General features: G+C 35.8%; 1 protein-coding gene across 1 annotated transcript in view; it reads right to left on the bottom strand.

Moving 5' to 3' along the window:
* LOC100490346 (dynein heavy chain 3, axonemal) overlaps positions 1-20,905 on the bottom strand; it is a 522,485-nt gene that overhangs the window by 147,341 nt on the left and 354,239 nt on the right. The window contains exons 46-52 of the mRNA XM_031898872.1: positions 14,008-14,190; positions 10,742-10,880; positions 8,466-8,656; positions 8,049-8,144; positions 7,025-7,216; positions 4,730-4,863; positions 1,297-1,459 (exon numbers count right to left, since the gene is read on the bottom strand). Coding sequence (XP_031754732.1) covers positions 1,297-1,459; positions 4,730-4,863; positions 7,025-7,216; positions 8,049-8,144; positions 8,466-8,656; positions 10,742-10,880; positions 14,008-14,190 — 1,098 coding nt within the window. The remainder of the gene's footprint in view (positions 1-1,296; positions 1,460-4,729; positions 4,864-7,024; positions 7,217-8,048; positions 8,145-8,465; positions 8,657-10,741; positions 10,881-14,007; positions 14,191-20,905) is intronic.

Raw genomic sequence — 20,905 nt, 5'->3', positions numbered from 1 at the left:
ATCCGCCTCTGGCCAAAGTGTGGGATAATACTTACAAAGGTTAGCCCAACTACAGCTCTGACAAAGTGCTTAATCCATATTTTGAAAAGAGAGATTAGCCTTGCATATAGACCTTGCCCTAGACCTTGCTACAGGGGATACGGGTTGTCATAACCCACAAAAACCAGAAAAGGCTCTTGCATAAACTCCATCCAGGTATAAACAGGATGAAATCATGAGCTCATAGTTACCTATGGTGGCCAGGTCTGGATCAGCATATAGAAATGTTTGTAAGTCAGTGTGCTGCTTGTGCTTCTGTACAAGCTCAGCCAGTCACTGCACCACTTCACCCATGGGCATGAGCTACATCACCATAGGAAATAATCCATGTTGACTATGCTGGAATAAACCAGCAAACATTCCTAGTTATAGACAGCTATTTGGAGATGCTAACCACTAAAATGAGTACTGCTTTGTTGCGTACTTTGTTTGCATCCTATGGTTTGCCAAAGGAGTTGGTTTCTGATAATGGACCCCAATTCGCATCTCAGGAATTCCAATACTTTTTCAAAGAAAATGGTATAAGACACAAATTGACCCCACCTTATCATCCAACTTCAAATGGTGCTGCTGAACAGGCTGTTAAGACATTCAAAAAAGCTTGGATGAAACCAGTCATTTGCCAGTAAGTCAGCAGGCACTACAGCAGAGCAGAGACTGTGCCGCTTTCTGTTTATTTATTGGAATACTAACACAGCAGAATCACTTAACCCACTGCTATGCAAGTAGTGTATCACAAAATGTATATGGGCTATACATAAAGAAGGTTTCAAATGTTAAGTAAGGGTAAGAGTTATAATCTAGGTTAAAGTTAAGTGCTCCCATTCCTTATATTACTATGTAATATTTATAATGATCATTTATTTCATATTAAGAAGTTTTTGATTTCAACATATAAGGTTTACACAGACTAAGACCAATTAAATTATATGCTGTTACCTTCTGATGCATTCACAACAACTGTTGTCATTACACAAGCTTATTCTTCCACTACATGTGAGGAAGATAAAAATTACTCCTGTGATTTCTGTGCCTGCCTGGCTGCTTTGTTTACTAATGAGAGTACATTATAATCTAATTAAAAAGAGGAGAAATTTGGCGCATCTGCTTTGAATTTTTTATAACCCTAGGCTACTGTTAATTCCAACCCCTGTTTACAATTTTTCCTCTGCAAGCCTCAGTCCTAATGTGCATTTGTGTGAGAGGAATAGTATGAAGTGCTTTACCTTCACCAGCTTCAAAGACATCTTTACTTACTTGTGATGATGCAAAATCCAACTTCTCAAGTCCAACAACATATCTGTTCTTGCTGCTTAACAGCTCAAGTCTCTTACGTTCTAAAAGATTCTTAAAAGTCTTGATTAATTCGAGGTAAGATGTCGACGTGACATAGATATGTCTTTGGAGAGATTCAAAAAACCTGTCCACAATTAAAATGATCATGACATAAGACACAAGTGAACTTGGAGCAAGTACAATATAAGACATTTCATTCTTTTAGAAGCATGCTAGCTCAGGTATAAATGCACATTTTGTCCTTCCCACTGAATGACTTTTTGAATATTTTTCAGAAAACCAAAGCAATGAAAGCATTTTCACAGTAAAAGGGAAAAAAAATCTTCCACTTTCCACTTGAGCAGCTACAAGGTCAGGTCAGAGAAGAAGAACACAGAAGCTTTCACTTATGAATATTGTATGAGAAGCAATAACAGTGATTCCCCCCCCCCCACCAAGAAATAAGAGAGGGGTGCTGGTCATGAGACTATTGTACAAATGAATGCCATTCAGCTAAATGTTTCTGTGAGCTAAAAAAAAAAGTCAGCATTTGTTTATTAAAAAGATTTATTTCTAGACACAATACAAAATAATGAAGGTAAAATCAATAGCAACGCATAATACTGCACAAGTAAATTGTATAGAAAGCATATTGTATTGCAGTTGATGCATACCTCTCACCTTACAGTGATCCAATTAGTCCAAAAAGAAAGCCAAGTGACTTTTCAACTACCCTGTATTCTGTTTTGCTTTTCTTTTTCTCCAGGTGATGTAAAAAAAGTTGTGTATGCAGAAAATTAAAGAGGGCCAAATCATTTTCAGTGGGTACAATAATTAAGTCTTTTACTTAGAAACACAATGGCGGGGGGGGGGGGATTCACAAAAGTGGTGATATTAAGGCAACATAAAAGTGGAGATAGCTTTGTGGGATTTTTTTTTTTCAATGGTTAGACAGAAACTTATTCCCTAACAATGAGTCCGCTAATTCCCATTAACATCTTATTGATCCCCCAATGGGGCTCCTACACGAGGTGTGAAATGAATACTGGGTAGTGAAAAGCGAAATTTCTTCCAGGTATGGATTTGCAGCGAAATTCCGCATTTCAACAGCTGCTGCAAAATCTGCTGCAACAAAAATTTGATGAGTGAGAAAAAGTTGCGGTCATGTCAAATCAGTCATGGCTGCCCATGGCAAAAGAGTTGTGCTGTCGCTGCATTTCTTAACAGTTTCAACATTTCTTGAAATTTTCAGCAATTTTGATTAACTTTCAGTGAAGGGAAATGAGACAGATTGGCTCATCACTAATACTGGGGGAACTAAAGCAAAACAGAAGAGCTTAGAATTGATCTGACAAAGTTACACTAAGCTTTACTCCATTTTGAAAATTGGGTGAAAAAAAGTAGTTAAAATATAGTTTAAATGTTGTTTAACAGACAAATTCACAAAAGTGTCTGTAAACTCTTCCACCAAAAACTGAAAAGTGGTGGTTGATACGGAATTTAGGCAGATTTCTGTTTGTAAATATGTAAAAAATTATGTCCACTTCTGTGAATTTCCCCCAATACATCTTTAGGTGCTGCACAAAAGTAATGCTGGGAACAAACTATTCCAAACTATTATTTTCCTACAAGAGAAACTCCAATGAATTGTAATAATTTATGTATCGGTGCTTGTCCAGTTTGTTAACTCAAATTGTTATACATTTACAACCCATTAATCTCCAAAGAAGTGTGGATACAAATAAAAATGATTAAATTCCATGAGCTGTGTTCCCCACTAAAGTAACATAAACTCTGATACAGTTAATTGTATGTCCTTAAATAGAAGTTGCTTTTTCCTACACACCATTTGGTACGATTCCTGGCACAATTAAATACAGTCCACTAAAAGAACAGAAGCTAATGCTTTTTAGGGTTCATTGTGGGTGCTGCTTTATGTACCTATTCCCCATTGTGTTATTGCTTTCCTCATATAATGGGTAGAGGAAATGGCATATATTATACCTGATGGAGGCTTGAAATGTACACAAAGAAACAGCATGAATTCTGGATAAGAAAAGACCCAGCATGTGCTACATTCATGCTGTGTGTGCATTTAACGGGCCTACTTCTAGGTATAATATATAACCCTGTGTCCCTATTCTATTTAGCAGGAGTTCATGGTAAAAAAAGGAACATATCAGCAGAAAAATCACTTAATGTGAGTAAGCTCTAAGGAACCTATTTTTGTACTATTGGAGGAGAAATTGAAAAAAAATGAAGTCTGTATATTATAATTTCAACAACTAGCCCGAGAATACCTCTTTATCAGGAAAAGTAAGTAACAGACCCAAAAATATCTCTTTATCAGGGAAGTTAGTAATAACAGATGTGAGAATACCTCTTTATCAGAGAAGTTAGTAATAACAGATCTGAAAATACCTCTTTATCAGGAAGGTAATAACAAATGGCCTGAGAATACCTCTTTATCAGGAAGGTAATAACAAATGGCCTGAGAATACCTCTTTATCAGGGAAGTTAGTAACAGACCTGAGAATACCTCTTTATCAGAGAAGTTAGTAATAACAGATCTGAAAATACCTCTTTATCAGGAAGGTAATAACAAATGGCCTGAGAATACCTCTTTATCAGGAAGGTAATAACAAATGGCCTGAGAATACCTCTTTATCAGGAAGGTAATAACAAATGGCCTGAGAATACCTCTTTATCAGGAAGGTAATAACAAATGGCCTGAGAATACCTCTTTATCAGGAAGGTAATAACAAATGGCCTGAGAATACCTCTTTATCAGGAAGGTAATAACAAATGGCCTGAGAATACCTCTTTATCAGGAAGGTAATAACAAATGGCCTGAGAATACCTCTTTATCAGGGAAGTTAGCAACATGTCCTGAGAATATCATTTTATCAGCAAAGTTAGTTATATTGGATCTAAAAAAATCTCTCTTTATCAGGGAAGTTAGTAATAGTTGTCCTGAAAATAACTTCCATCCAAGACCTCTTTATGTAGGTCTCCCAAACACACTGATGGGCTACAAAGATTTAGGTGCAACTTAAACCTCATGTACTAGGGGCCCTTAATCCTCATGTACTAGGATGCACCTACCCCAATAAGCACTGCTACTGTCCTCTGTAACTGCTAATCCCATGCATATGAATATCTGTCCCAACTTTGTCAAATGAGCATGTGTATCTCCTTATAGTGAAGATCTGCACAATGGCACAAAGTATTTTTATTTCTGGGAATCATTGTGATTTTGCAAACTAATCCATTAAACTGAGGTTTTTCCAGGGTATTTTCACTTTGCATCTCTTAGCCTCACCCAAGAACTGATTTGTATTTCAATATCCCTTGGGCAGTGCTGTGGTTCTGCTCAAGCTGCACACCAGGAAATGATTTAATTTTAATTAAATACCTTTTGGAGAGTGCAATAACGCTTTGATGGAAGTGCTGACACATGAACACAGCTTCTTTTCTGATTTCCTGTGACATTTCCACATCATCAAGAAAATGATTTGCCACCTTCTCAAGAGCATCTTCAGGCCATGCCTTTTAGAGAAAAATAAGCCAGTGAGAACGAGATTGTTTATTGTACTGAGAAGGAAATTCAACCTATTTATGACAAAGCACAACTGACAGATTCACAATACCATTGAGATTCAGAATGAGAGAGCAAAAATATGACCATATCTACATGTACCTTAGAGAGAGAAGTGTATTTTAATCTAGCAGTAATGTTTTTTAGTTTTCTTTTATTATATAGTCTTTAGTGTAAAATGGGGTGTATTTTTTTTCTATATGTTTTATATCGTCTATATCTAGTTTTAAAAAAAAAAAAGTACACTAACAAAAGGCTGCCGTAGATGAGAGGCAAGACACAGCTGCATAGGTAAATACTCAATATTTTTGCAACTAACTGAGCATTGGTCAACAAATGTGATGCATAACCACTGTTATCATCCACGGGCAAACATTTTATTAATTCAGCTTTGCAAATCATTTTCTATATAACTATATAAATACTGGTGGCAGCACAGCATTTTCCATGTGACAAAACTTGCCACAGAGTGCAGCAAAATGACAAAATACTGTAATTAAAATTGTAATAAGTAATATGTGTTTTGCTATCATTTAGTTGCAACTAAATGATAGTAAAACACATATTACTTTACTTAAAGCTGACTAAACTGCCTGTAGTTTGATCTGGTGAAAAATTATTTTTGGCAAGTCTCTACCCAATGTGATAAAGCAACTGAGTGTTTATGGAAAATAGTCTAATTACTGTATGGGATAACCATATTGAACAGCCAGTTATTCATTTAAATGGCAACTAGGCAAAATGTTTACAATTTTAATTACAGACCAATGCTACTGCATATTTCTGACCTCCTCAAAACCTGGACAGTTAAGCATTTCACTTGGATGGGAAGAATTACTATTGTTAAAATGCTAATATTGCCTAATGTCTTATTTTAGACTTTACCTATAATGATGCCAAATGTTTTCTTTAGTAACTTAAATAAAATAATCAGTCAGTTTATATGGTCTGGCAAGGCACCCAGGATGACATTTTCCTTACTATATAAACCCAGGATTGATGGAAGACTTGGTCTTATTACCAGGCCAGCATTTTATCCAAGGACAGAATACCCCAAAAAAACTCTCCCCTAAGTAATAGAAATTTCTGGAAGACAAGTGGCTGGGATATTCTTTCTCAAAATTACTTTGGGCCAAAGTTCCACAACCAGAGCTTAGAATAAAAGAACATATGCAAATACAAAACAGCGGAGGAGACGTGGTCCACTCTAAACTTGAAGTTCAATTAGTGCCCTACCCATCACTGTTAATGACTCTGAGAGATAACCAAGACTTTAAACCAGGACTCTTGCACTCTGAAATATACACAGCCTTTGGAATACAAAAAGTACAACTTAGACATATAATACCTAAAATTCATTCCCCCGCCATGGCCTGCAAAAACAAAGCAACCAGAGCTCAGTTGAGACACTTGCAAATTCAACATTTTCTGACATCTAACCTAGTACTACAACAGGCCAAACATCCACTTGTGATATAGAAGTACCACAACCATATTTAATATCATATTGATACAAGCTTTTCATTTATAAAAAATACCCACAACAACCATGGTATACCCAGCCGTTGGAAAAAAAGATCTACAAATACAATTTACAGAGGAAACTAAAAAGGGTAAAGAAGAAACTAAAAAGGTTAAAGACTAAACTAAAAAGGAAACTATGTTAGCCAAACATTTGTTTACACAAGGTCTCAATTCCGTGTGTATCAATTCCGGTGGCAAATCCTTGAAAAAGTGTAAGCAAAACAAGGGCAGGATAAAAAAAAGAATGTTACTTCAGAGAGAATGTTATTGGATCTGGCTTCTGCAATCCAGGTACCCTAGGGGTCTTAATAAAGAATTCAACATGTCATGCTTGCTTAAATCTCTGCCAATTTATGTATAGGGGGTGCTGATCCTTCTCTCATGGAGCAGCCCCAAGAGAACAGTGATGTAACTTACTATAATGACATATCTTACTAAAAAAGGCATAACATCTGTGAACTTTGACTATGGAAGGGTATTCTAAGTAACTTTAAAATGTATCAATTTGCAAAAACCATGATGATACATTTTCTGCTTTAATAATAAAGAAAAGTAGTTATTGCACTATGTAATGTAATAAATATTCACCTGAAACCAATCAATGGTACAGCAGTTGACTAAAGATGGAAAGTGCTGAAGATGATCCCGAAATGCATGTCCAGTAGGACTAAATGCTAGTACAATGTGTAAGTTTCTTCTTATTCGGTTTTTAAATTTACCGTACAAGTCAGATGGAGTATTCTCAATCTGTGATTCACTTGCTGGCAACAGTTGGCACATCTGCAAACAAAATACATAGAATGTATTTCTATGATACTTGAATAAATTAAAAAATAATAATAAAGTAAGGACAGCATGAAGCAAAGATTATTAATTTCGATTACAGAAGTCTGTTTGTGTAGTCAATTTAAACAATCTGGAAATGTACTTAAAGTGAAAATACTCTACTTACTGAGTAAGCACTGGTGGATTCTCAATCAGTCCCCTACAACCTATACCAAGCAGCAACTATATGCATCAACTCTCAAGTTGCAACGAGGTAAAGCAACCATTGCAGCACACATTTCAGGGTAGTCATTGAACAATAATTGCGGTTACATTGCCATGTAAAACTTTGTAAGAAAACTTTAGGGATATTTGATGTTCTCTAATAAGGTAGAGCATAGTCTTATAAAGTTTATATTTTATTATGCTAAAATACACATTTTATGGATGTGGAAGATTTGACAGACTTCCCTTTACTTTTGTAAACTCCTGCCCCATGTGAAGAAATAATACAAGAAATCATTACAAAACCCCAACACTTTTTTCTCTTGTTCTCTCTTCTCCCTGTTTATTCGGTCTGATTCATTGGTTGTCTGATTTATTATCCTCTCAAATGCAAATGTATACTATGAAAACGTCATACAGGGGGAAATAATTGAAATCTAGTACATCACAGGCAAACAAAAGACTTTAAAACTTTCCTAGAGATTGTGTTCCTTTTATTTATCAAAGTATTTATGTTCTGCAAAGCTCAGTCATTGTAACATAAAATGACTCTCTTGCCCTCCTCATTCTATCTTCCTGCCTGAAAGCATCCCTTGCTAAAGCACAATAACAGAAAGATGACCTTTTCTAACACTTCCAGTTTTTCTTCATTATTGAACAGGGAAGGAACATCACCGGTGCTTAGGATCATGTTGATGTCTTCCAAAAATGACTCATCCTATTGCAAGAAAGAAAATTGCTCATTTACAAGTCAAATAATAAATGCAGAGAAGGAAAGAAAACCTTTCACAATTAATTTATTTCTGCCCTTATTTTGTTTTTCTGTTCAGTTGTGTGCACAGGCAGGCTTTCTTTTTTTCACCTGTAGGAATAGGCCTCTGTGCAACGTCTATAACCCCCCCCCCTAATGTGCATGATTCAAATAAGCAACAGACAGTCTAAATTATTCAAGTGACTTGTTTTATGCTCTAAATATTACATATGCATTGCTTTTACCTAGCATAATTTCATTTTCTTTTTATGCCAGTTAACGTAATACCTTTATTTGATGATCGGCAAAGAGAAAGACGGTAGGTTTCCCATTCTGTCCAGCAGCTTTAAATACCTTTTTCAGATCATCTCTCCACTCACTAACAGTGTATGTTTTTTGAATACTAACTTGGTAAAACTCAAAATCGGACATAAATGCAGCAAGCTTTGTTACAGACTGACGGCCAGTTCCTCCAATCCCTGAAATTAGATTAAGAGGCAGAAGATGTACTAAACATGTTACAGTAATGGCAGACACGGAGATTTGTAGCCATTCAGATATCTGTGCTACTCAAGGGGCAACAGTTCTCCTGAAAATACTTTAGTATTAGTGTCAGTGTGAATCACAGGCAGTAAACCATATGAAACATATTGGCTTCTCCTGCATTTTTTGGTGGTGGGACAATGTTATGCTTTACCACTGGTGATTCACGAAATACCATGCTAAGTTATTTTCACAAGATTTGTAGCCCACAGCCTAGATTTTTTGCAGGCAACATTTCTCCCTGTCTGCCATTCGTCTTCAAAAATTAGAAAATAACCACTAATGCACATTTATCATGTCCCAATCATTTTTTTACCTAGTGCTAGAACATTTGTGTATTTACCATCATTTGTTAAAAAAACACATCTCAATGTTGATTCCTCAGTTTCTAGTCAATTATACACCTAGAAAAGTTCCTGCAGTCCAGTCATATGAATCTTATATTTTATTTAATCTTTTAAAATCATATAGGAATAACAGTTTTTTTGTTTTTTTTTGTTCGTGGTCATCCAACAAAGGCTGCTAGGTGGCACCAAGAGGAGAGACAATTTAATCCTTTGTAAATATTCATCTTTATAAAGTATGGTTTTAAAGGACATGATAATATAGCTTTAAAAAATTTTATTCACAGTTTATTGTATATAACGAGTTTAAGCTTCTTTGAGAAGCTGAACACAGCGTGCAAAATTCAAAACAAAGTATGCAATCTGCAGTTTTCTTGAACCTTGCATGCTGTGTTTGTTTATCTGTAAATGGTCACAGCCCTTTGCACTCTGTTTCAGGGCACATAAATTTGCTGCATGGCCTTTGAATCCAGAGCTGACAGCATTAGCAAGTGCCAAGAGTGATTTTAGAGAGTCGTGCTGGGGGAGGCACATAGGCATCCCCTCATCCAACCCTACCATGCTGTCTCTCTACACTCTGGATTTGTGTTAGAGATGATTGTTTTGAAAGATAGTTGAAAGATACAGTAGTTCAAATATATCTTCTATGCAAAAGGACCCCATACTAGACTCTGACAAAGCAGTTGTAAACCTAAAAATAGACCCGAGTTAATTAGTTAGAACATGTAATTGCTTTTGAGCGCAGTAGTTGTCAGCCACTTGCTATTCTCTGTACTCTCTGCTAGTTCCTACTATGGATACTATGAATGTAGCAGAAGCTAATTCTCCTCTAGCAAAACTCCAGTTCCCACAAAGCCTTGAATGCTTCTTCACGGGCAAATCAATGGCATTGCTTTGATCCCCTTTCTATGCTGCCCCCTCACCCCCTGCCAGACACTGCTGCCTGAGACAAGGTCTCAGCTGGTCCATGGCAGAAGTGGAACTGTTCACTGGTCTGTTAATCAACTGGCTTTTGATTCCTTGCTTCAAAAGGATTATTACAGCAAAGAATAGCAAAAGAAAACAAACTGATTTGTTGAACATTTTAATTAATGTAAATTGGAAAGTTGTCTAGAATTAAATATCCCTTAATTAGGCAAAAACAATGACAGGCCCTCTAATGCCTGTATGTAGAGAACAACTGTTGAGGAGGGGTAGGGAAGATTAACTTAATTATTTCAGAAATGGTACAATTTTTGATTGATCATATTAATATCTTATTTTCATGGGACAAATCTCATATTACATTTGTACTCCTTTTAAGCATTAAACTGAAGACAGGCAAGTATTTTGCCACTGAATTTTGCCACTGAATTATCATGAAACATGGCACTGGTATTGCTAGCTCCCAACCCAGCCTTTAGGTTCAAATATGCACATTTTTAAATATGTTCTGTAACCACTGAGGGCTGAGAAGTCTGTTTTAACAGACTAATGCTAAACCATGAAGCATAACAGATTAGGTACTGTGGGAGAATACAGGAGACTTAAAAAAAACAAGTTAGATTTTTCAGACTTTAAGCTAATTATTTCATCTCCTATCACCTTCTTCTTTACAACATATTACATTTTGTTAACAACTAGAATCTTTATTTTTTTGTTGGGACAGTCTTTTCAATATCCTTGAAATAGCCTTACCAATAAGCAGAGCATGGCCACAAGGAAGTCTTAGGATTCTGCTAATTCGAGATATATGTTCAATTGCAAACTGAAACATCACCAGATTCATAGAAGTTTTGCAGCTCGAATTAAACTTTTGTAAGTAATTCTCCATGCACTGAAAAGCAAAAAAAACGAGCCTATTACAATAATAACATCATAGATATCAGATAGCACATTAATTATTTGTGAGCGACTATAAGAGAATGGCATATTTGGTCTTCTGCTGTCTTTCATTTAAATGATTTGTGTACATAAAATATTACTTTAAAATGACAGATAAAATAAAATTAACATAACATCAAGTAGTAAGTTCTTAAGCCCACTGTGAATACTTGCAATCTGCTCAATTAAATCTAATAATTCTATAAGTCAATATTTGCTTTTGTAGATGACTTCTTTCCTTTTAAGCATTTTTTGATTAATCAAAATTATTGAATTCTGAATTTTCAATTCTGTATTTCAAAAAAAAAAACTAGCGACTGGGGGCTACATAGAATTATAGAAAAATAACTTGGTAGCACAAAATTAAAGCAAACATTTAATAATTGATTTATACTTAATAAAAAAATAAATTATAATGAATTAATAACTCCATTAATATATTAAATTCACAAATAAAATGTCACTAAAAAGTAGTTTATATTGTATTTACATTTTCTTCACAATACATTATTCATCTTGCTGTTTAGGAAATTACCTACATTTTGTTATTAACATTGATCTTCAGTTCACCTTGTTTTACAGGAGTTGGAGCTGTTTCACAGTGCACTCACAGTTAATATATAAAGGACAACAGCTATGGTTCTGGGGCTGCTTTTAACAGGCTTCTTTTCAAATTGTATTTAGTACTGAATTTATTTTTAGTCTTTCTTTTTTAAGGCCAGAAAAAATGGAAAGCAATACAAAAAGTTCTTCTGGTAGTAGAGGAAGCCATATATATATATTTATATATATATATATATATATATATATATATAATCAGTGTTTTAACAGGCATTCACGTAAAAGATTCTCAAGATAATGCATAATGCCTGGGTGCAGTCCAGAGAAAAATGAAATAATGTAGCAAGGTAGAAGGTACCACACTCACAGGACTTAAAGTAAATCAAAAACGTTTATTACAAACTTGCATCTAACATTTCAGCTGCCACTTTGAGAAAGGCGCAGTGGCAGCCTAAACATTAAATGCAATTTTGTAATAAATGTTTTTGATTTACTTTAAGTCCTGTGAGTGCGGTACCTTCTACCTTGCTACATTATATATATATATATATATATATATATATATATATACAGTGGAGGAAATAATTATTTGACCCCTCACTGATTTTGTAAGTTTGTCCAATGACAAAGAAATGAAAAGTCTCAGAACAGTATCATTTCAATGGTAGGTTTATTTTAACAGTGGCAGATAGCACATCAAAAGGAAAATCGAAAAAATAACTTTAAATAAAAGATAGCAACTGATTTGCATTTCATTGAGTGAAATAAGTTTTTGAACCCTCTAACAAAAAAAGACTTAATACTTAGTGGAAAAACCCTTGTTTGCAAGCACAGAGGTCAAACGTTTCTTGTAATTGATGACCAAGTTTGCGCACATTTTAGGAGGAATGTTGGTCCACTCCTCTTTGCAGATCATCTCTAAATCCCTAAGGTTTCGAGGCTGTCTCTGTGCAACTCTGAGCTTGAGCTCCCTCCATAGGTTTTCTATTGGATTAAGGTCCAGAGACTGACTAGGCCACTCCCTGACCTTAATGTGCTTCTTTTGAGCCACTCCTTTGTTGCCTTTGCTGTATGTTTTGGGTCATTGTCGTGCTGGAACACCCATCCACGACCCATTTTCAGTTTCCTGGCAGAGGGAAGGAGGTTGTCGTTCAGGATTTCACGATACATGGCTCCGTCCATTTTCCCGTTAATGCGAATAAGTTGTCCTGTGCCCTTAGCAGAAAAACACCCCCAAAGCAAAATGTTTCCACCCCCATGCTTGACGGTGGGGACGGTGTTTTGGGGGTCATAGGCAGCATTTTTCTTCCTCCAAACACAGCGAGTTGAGTTAATGCCAAAGAGCTCTATTTTGGTCTCATCAGACCACAGCACCTTCTCCCAGTCACTCACAGAATCATTCAGGTGTTCATTGGCAGACTTCAGACGGGCCTGCACATGTGCCTTCTTGAGCAGGGGGACCTTGCGAGCCCTGCAGGATTTTAATCCATTGCGGTGTAATGTGTTTCCAATGGTTTTCTTGGTGACTGTGGTCCCTGCTAATTTGAGGTCATTAACTAACTCCTCCCGTGTAGTTCTAGGATGCTTTTTCACCTTTCTCAGAATCATTGACACCCCACGAGGTGAGATCTTGCGTGGAGCCCCAGAGCGAGGTCGATTGATGGTCATTTTGTGCTCCTTCCATTTTCGAACAATCGCACCAACAGTTGTCACCTTCTCTCCCAGCTTCTTGCTAATGGTTTTGTAGCCCATTCCAGCCTTGTGCAGGTCTACAATTTTGTCTCTGACATCCTTGGACAGCTCTTTGGTCTTTCCCATGTTGGAGAGTTTGGAGTCTGCTTGATTGATTGATTCTGTGGACAGGTGTCTTTTATACAGGTGACTAGTTAAGACAGGTGTCCTTAATGAGGTTGACTAATTGAGTAGAAGTGTCTAACCACTCTGTGGGAGCCAGAACTCTTAACGGTTGGTAGGGGTTCAAAAACTTATTTCACTCAATGAAATGCAAATCAGTTGCTATCTTTTATTTAAAGTTATTTTTTCGATTTTCCTTTTGATGTGCTATCTGCCACTGTTAAAATAAACCTACCATTGAAATGATACTGTTCTGAGACTTTTCATTTCTTTGTCATTGGACAAACTTACAAAATCAGTGAGGGGTCAAATAATTATTTCCTCCACTGTATATAGGGATATGTTCAACTAAATTTTAGATTTCCTGTCAAACACAATTCATTATGCCAATCCTTCCCCACCCATTAGAAACCTTTTACAGATCTAGAGAAACATGTGGCCAGCTGAGGATATGGTTATTTGTGTTTGTATATAACATAAACCAGTGTGTTCGCAGCACTCTGTCCTTTCTTTCCACTGGGTGCATGGTGTCACACCTTGGATTGGTTTGTCTCCAATAAGGATTAATTATATATTGGCTAGGCTCCGGTACAGGGTACAGTTATATTATTTAAAAACCTAGTTTTTAAAGAATCAGCAAAACTAAAATAAATCATTTAACTTACAATTTTAAGTTCCTCCATATCCATAATTTCGTTGTAACATTTTCCAGTCTTTTCCGCATTCTCAGGGACTAGATAATCACCAAAGAAAAGACTACGCATGTCATCATCCCGTATTTCTCTCCCAATGACCAAATGACCAAAGAGAGGGGTCAATTTTTCCTTAAACTGAGACTGTACAACATTCTAAACACAATAAAAAAAAACAGACATGCTGTATGTTAATAATGAATATTTGAACTCTGTAGAAAGGCTGATCTATAAAAAAAAAACAGTTATGCATTTTTACCACTATGTGAGAACATGAATATATGCCAGTCATTAAATCTGGTCTTTTTATCAGATTGACATTGACCTTTCTGTCCTGTTGTTATATATTAATTTATGTGGATGACATACTGCAATCTCTACGTCGGTTTTTTTATGATGTACAACAAAGTTAAGTGTGTAGAAACATTGCATAAAATGAGTTGCCCTAATGATTTTACACTAGTGTGCACATTATCTTATCTTGCAGATATCATTGTGTCATTTCCGCTGTTTAGTATGCAGTGTCTTTAGCTAGTATCTGAATGCAAAATTCACAGGAAAGTAGTTATCATTCTAAGTCAGAATAGGAAGGGTATCTAGCCATGCTGGTTTGTCTGAAAATAAAGGACATAAAGAGTGATGGTATGTTGAAGATTTAATGATACCTTTTACTAGACCAACATATGATTGAAATGGCAAGCTTTCAAATTTCACAGATTTTTTTGGGCCATTTCTACCTGAGGAAAAATCTTGTGAGGTTGGAAAGCTTGTCATTTCAACCATAGGTTGTCCCAATTAACCGTATCATTCAGCCTTCAGCATTCTGCCTACTTGTGCCTCCTCCTCCATAATCAAGAGTCAGAAATACTGTATACCATTGGGTTGAGACCAAAACACAGATATTTATTTATTAGATGTGTCTCACCTTGGGTGACAGCACTTGTTTTTATTGCTCAGTGCTTGCCTGGATGGAAGTAAGTAATCAAGAGAAACTGACAGTCATGGGTGGCAGTATAAAATAGACGGATTGCCAATGAGGTGTGAATGTCCCTCTGTAAGGGTTATTGTCTGTACTCTGTTTGTTTTGAATCTCCCAAAATTAAAGGTGCATAATTTTATTTTAAACAATTCTTCATATTAAGAGAATTGCTCTCATAGCTCTAGCAGCAAACAGAATGTTGCATTACATGTTTTCACATAAGAAAAATGAAAATATATAACGTGGCATTTGTCAACAGGCTAAAAATATTCTTATCCTTAAGGGGATATATAGTATTTTAGAAAATCTCATCATGTAGCCAACAGGAAATATTATACTAACTGATTTTAGCCAGGGCCAAAAAAGACCTAAAAATGACTCCTTTATATATCCTATATATCCTTACTGGTCCCTGTCTTCGTGGTGGGGTGTCCTAATCAGCCTTGCCCAAAAGCACTGTAGGTTATGTGCAGCTAATTACAGTTCTGCCTTCACAAAGTAAAAGATTTGTTGCAGTTCCCTGTCAGGTCTTCTTGGCTGAGAGCTCTACTGCACATCCTGGGAAAGCAGTAGGTGTAATGGCTGGGGGCTACTAATGAGGTTTTTGAGAACAATTTTATGAAAGCAATAAAAAAATACCTTTTTAAGGAACATTCCTAGTATTTTTAGGTGTATAATTTAATAACTAATTGTTCTTGACACTAGAATTCCTCTTTCGGTATTTGAAAACAAACACATTTCTACTAGTGATAAGCGAATCTGTTCCGTTTCGCTTCGCCATTAAATTCACGAAACAGTGAAAAATTTGAAAAACGCATATGTATTACTGTAATAGGTTTTCACTAATACATTAGCCTCAAACCCATTACTATTACATTTTAAAGCACTAAAGAAAAAAAGACTTACACCTCTATGTAGGGTGTGGGAACCTTTTAGCAAAGCAGGGCTGTGCATTGTGCTGACAAAGAAGGTCAGAAGGTAAGCCATCATACTGTTTCCTGTGGGCATAATATGCTGCCCTGGAATCAATGAACACATTGGTTTATCAGTCTTTTTATAGTTTGCAGCTTGTGAGTGTGAATATCCTATAAATGATATAATTTTAAATGGTTCTTAATGATGTTATCAGTTATCAGTAATTGCATCACTGACCATAATCTATGGTCAGTGATGCAATTACTGTCACGTGACTTGTAAAGGGGTTGTGTATTAAAATAAATAATTTACCTCGTAAAATATTAAGAGTCACTTTTGGGTTCCATGATCTGTATTATTCGTCTTTTGGCCTTTATATGCTCATGGACCTCATCTGTGTAATAATACCCTTATATTTCAAAATAGGGGGTACATTATTCACATTATAAACTGCCTTGTGATGTAAGAGAGCACCAAAAAGCAATGAACCCATATTAGTTAATTGTCCCTGCCCTCATAGCATGTCCACTGCTTTTGCAGCTAACACAGAGTGCCATTTGTCAGCCCAGCTATAGGAGCTGCTATCTCAGTGCTCCCATAGTGCTTACAGGGGAAGCTGCTCAGCACAATCAGGAAAACTTGTAGAAACCTGGTGTTCAGAGTAAAGATAATGTCACACATACTATAACGGTTTTAACTCATGTCCATAGGAGGCATGGGCAGGATAATGGGTGTTTCTTAGCCTAAGGGTACTAGATATTGTGCATGACAAAAATTAGGGCCAGACTTATGATTGTTCAAAACTTCAGGCTCAAGCATTCATAAAGGAAACCCCACAATTAGAAGCTGATGAACTGTTAAGTATCTAAGAAAACCTGTTTGGGGAAAAACACTCACCTGAGGTATTTTTGCCCAAAACCCATTGTTTTCCTTTATGATTGCTCCAAGCCAAAAGGCTCAAGTAATCATAAATGTACCCCTAAGAGCAGGTTGTCAGCATTAGGTTCAATCCAGCACAGTATGGCACACCTTCTTCTTTCTGTAGTAATTGATACTGCTGATCAACATTTTTCTTTAATGCATCATTCATGATATTAATCTGATTTAAATATATTAGCAGTACAATCCTCAGAAAACTATATCCTTGGAATGGCACTATAATAGTATTTTCGGGTTAAAACAACCTGACTGACAAAGGAGTGTTTTAGGAAGTCAAATTGCTGCATGAAGGAACTGCTGAAGAACTGAAATTATGTCAATACGTTGTATTTGTACATATGATGAATTAGTCATATGAATACAGGTATGGGATGCCTTATCTGGGGACCCGTTATTCAGAAAGCTCATAATCATCTCCCATAGCCCTCAATTTAAGCAAATAATTCCAGTTTTTATTAATGGTTTCCTTTTTCTCTGTAATAATAATGCAGTACTTTGTACTTTATGGTAACTAAGCTGCATGAATTTATATTTTTGGCAAAACAATCCTATTGGGTTTAATTAATGTAGGGATTATTTTTTTTAGCAGACAACGTATGACAAATTAAGAAAAGACCTCTTATCCAGAAAACCCCAGGTCCCTGCATAATAGATCCCATGCCTGTATTTTACAATCTATATTTTAATTCAGTTGCTTTTTGTGCAACTTTTTGTGTAATGGGCCTGTAATTTAACAGTTTATTAAGCATGCTATTACAATGCCAAAAAAGCCTATTAACTAATGTTTTCTTGCCTCTAAATTCATTTCTTGGCTTGAATAAATTAGCAGTTTGACATAACTGTAATGACAATAATTACATCTAAACTATATTGACTGTTTATGCCATTAACCAAACATATTTAGGAACACTTGCCAGAAAAACTGTAACTAGGCCAGGTCACAACAACTAAGCTGTATGAATGGTTAAAGCTGACCCTTTCTGAAAGTCTTTGGGGTACTCAAGATACAAAATAGATTTGCTAAACCCAGGTGGCTAATATTTCCTTACCAAATGCTTTTTAATTTGTTGTTTTTGTAAACTAAAAAATATTAATAGAAACATTTATTATGCAAAATATTATAATCTTGTTAGTTTTTTAACTCTCCTTGAAATCTTTGCAAATGTTAAAACATACTGTGTTCCAAATGACTTTCAAAATAAACTATTACAAAACAGTAAGAAACTAATTAAAATAACTTATTATAAAGAAAAGTTGTAGCCAAAACATCTAACAAGTCCCGTATGATTTCAAAACACGCAGTTATCTAGAAATCGTTTAACTTTAAATTCAATGCATTTTAAATAGTGATATCTAATATCTATAAATGTCACGTTGCTTTTGATGTATTTTGCTTAATAAGGCAAGGTAAGATTGGTCATAGCCGGGAACATGTCTTGAAATGATATAGGGTGCTCTGGAAAGCCAAAGCCGTAGAAAGAGTGAAGTTTAAGTAAAGTGTATGTAAAATAGATGGATGTGCTAAATGACATGAAAAGGGTTTAACAGGTGGAAATATCACAGTGAAAAGAAGAAGTGCAAAGCAGGATGTTATTCTTAAATTTATATATGCTATTACATTTTATAAAGTTTTATATATTATATACTAAGTCAGGGGTCCCCAACCTTTTTTACTTGTGGGCAACATTTAAATGTAAAAAATGTTCGGGAGCAACGCAAGCATAAAAAAATATCCTAGGGCGTGATTAATAAGGGTTCTGATTGGTTGTTTGATAACCCAATGATGACTGGCAGACAACAGGAGGCTCTGCTTGACAGTACACATGGTCTTTATGCCTTCAAATCTTGTCTTCAATTCAAAAATGAAAACCTGCTGCAATATGTTGCTCATCCTTCCCTATCATGCTCATTGATATGGGAAGAGGCTGATATGATTACTCATAAGATCACTAATAAATGCATACCAGCTTGGACCTGTTGCTTTCCCTATGTTATCTAAAAATAATTGGATGTTGTATAAACTCCACCCTATGCATTTCATCACTGATGGTGACTTTGTCAGGACCTATAGATAATAGAATAATAAAAAGCCTACTGCTTGCCTATTTAATACCCTTAAAACTTGTGCCTACAGCAATTGCGTCCTATTTGGCAAAATAGACAGAACAGCGCATGCACTTCATTGCAAATTGGGTGCAATTGTGACAAATATTTTAGAAGTCTACCAGGCGTAATTTATGGTGGTTGCTGGTGTCATTTGCTGTATTTGGTGTGTGAGTGATGTGTGCGCCTTCATCTTTCCACATGATTAAACTGCACTGATTAATGCAGGGCACTGAGGGAACCCTGTAGTTACCACCTAATCCAGAGGTGGTGGTAGCTTCATGGTTCCCCTGCATCAATAGCCGCAGCAGCCCACAGTTCAATAAGGGAGGTGGGAAGGACTGAACAAAGAAGAGCAGGGAGTGCATTTTGACATAAGTACATTGACAAGTACATTCAAAGAAAGTAGTTTTATGTACAACTGACTGTGGGGAAAAGTGCAAGTTGCCCACTACACTTGCAGATGTAAATGAGTCTTTTTGTCTTACTAGTATTAAAGATACTTTGCAGAGCTGTGCTGACAGCCCTAGTTATTTGCAACAGTTCCTACAGGGACAATAATTATAAGGAGATCCCTTCTGGTTGGCATGGTGAGGTATGGAAATGCACTGTTAATTACTATGAATGAATGTTTTAGCCAGAAATGTCAGTATTTGAAATTTAATTAGTGTCTCAGCAAAGATTTTTTAATGACTCACTTAGTCAATCTGCTAACACAGGACACATTAAGTTAATTGTCTTCAACTTAGTAGTTTTTAAGTTATGGTAGATAAGTTTGTGCATCATAATTGCACAGCATGCTAGCTGAAGAAGTAGGCAGTGTTAACAAAGCTCATAGATACATTTTGTTTTATGTTTGCTTCTGAAATATGTAGCACCCTCGGTAATACCAGCTTGCTGTTTTTATAACAATTCTGAGTCAAGCAAATTCATCTTAAACTGGTGGGGCAGACTTAGATGATCTGATGAATGAATGTCTAGAGGTGCATTTTTTTCCCAAACAGTTGCAGAAAACAATAAAACCTGCCCTTGCTGTGCTCATCCATACACTTGACCTAGATGTAAAATCTCCTGATGTTAAGGCAGAACAGGTACATTTTTCCTTTATGATCAACTCCCTGGCTTATTCAGATCATGACTAATTAGAGCGCAGAAACAATATATTTCATTTTACAAAGCTTTACCGACTGCGAGGACAATCTCTGTTAAGTGGCTTGCCTCTGCAATGATGCCCCCAAAGTATAATTATAAAAGACTAAGATAGGAACTGTGAATGTGATAGTTTAATAAACAAAACTACTGTATTGAGCCATAGCATCAGTTTCAGTCTCAGAATACCTAATAAAGGGAGTATTATGCACAATAATAAGTTAGTTTCTTTTATTTTGGTTTAGGAACAATGGTGCTACTTATTGACATAATACATGATTTTACCAACTGAAACAGATTGATTGTATAAAGTAAATATTTAAAGAAATGTAAATACCCGCTTACCTTAAGTCTTTCAGACATCTAAATCTTGTGTTTTTGCCTTGTATACAGACAATCAACAATCATCCTGGGCAAACTATTTCTGAAGAAGCACTTAATGCAACAATGCCAACCAGCATACTGCGAAATTGCGACTGACAGTGCAAAATAGAGCAAATTGTGAATATTTATGCTCACACTCTGCGTCCGAGTTACCCCACAAAAATACACGGAAAAAATATTTGCCAAACAGATTTCACAAATTGCGAATTTAAAATCAGCACTATATTCATGCATAATAAACAAGCACAGAGGGCATGTTCATGAAAATCGCAATCTCATTGGCAAATGTATGTTAAAACAGGAGTGCTATATAGAATAAAACCTTTTTATTTATATATAGATTTAAAAATTGCCACACTCGCAATTTAAAAGCCCTCATAATGCTTTAAAACAGTCTCTCCA

Source organism: Xenopus tropicalis, chromosome 3, assembly GCF_000004195.4.
Source record: "Xenopus tropicalis strain Nigerian chromosome 3, UCB_Xtro_10.0, whole genome shotgun sequence".
NCBI lineage: Eukaryota > Metazoa > Chordata > Amphibia > Anura > Pipidae > Xenopus > Xenopus tropicalis.
Note: the sequence above shows the minus strand (reverse complement) of the source record. Positions and strands in the feature narration are given on the sequence as shown.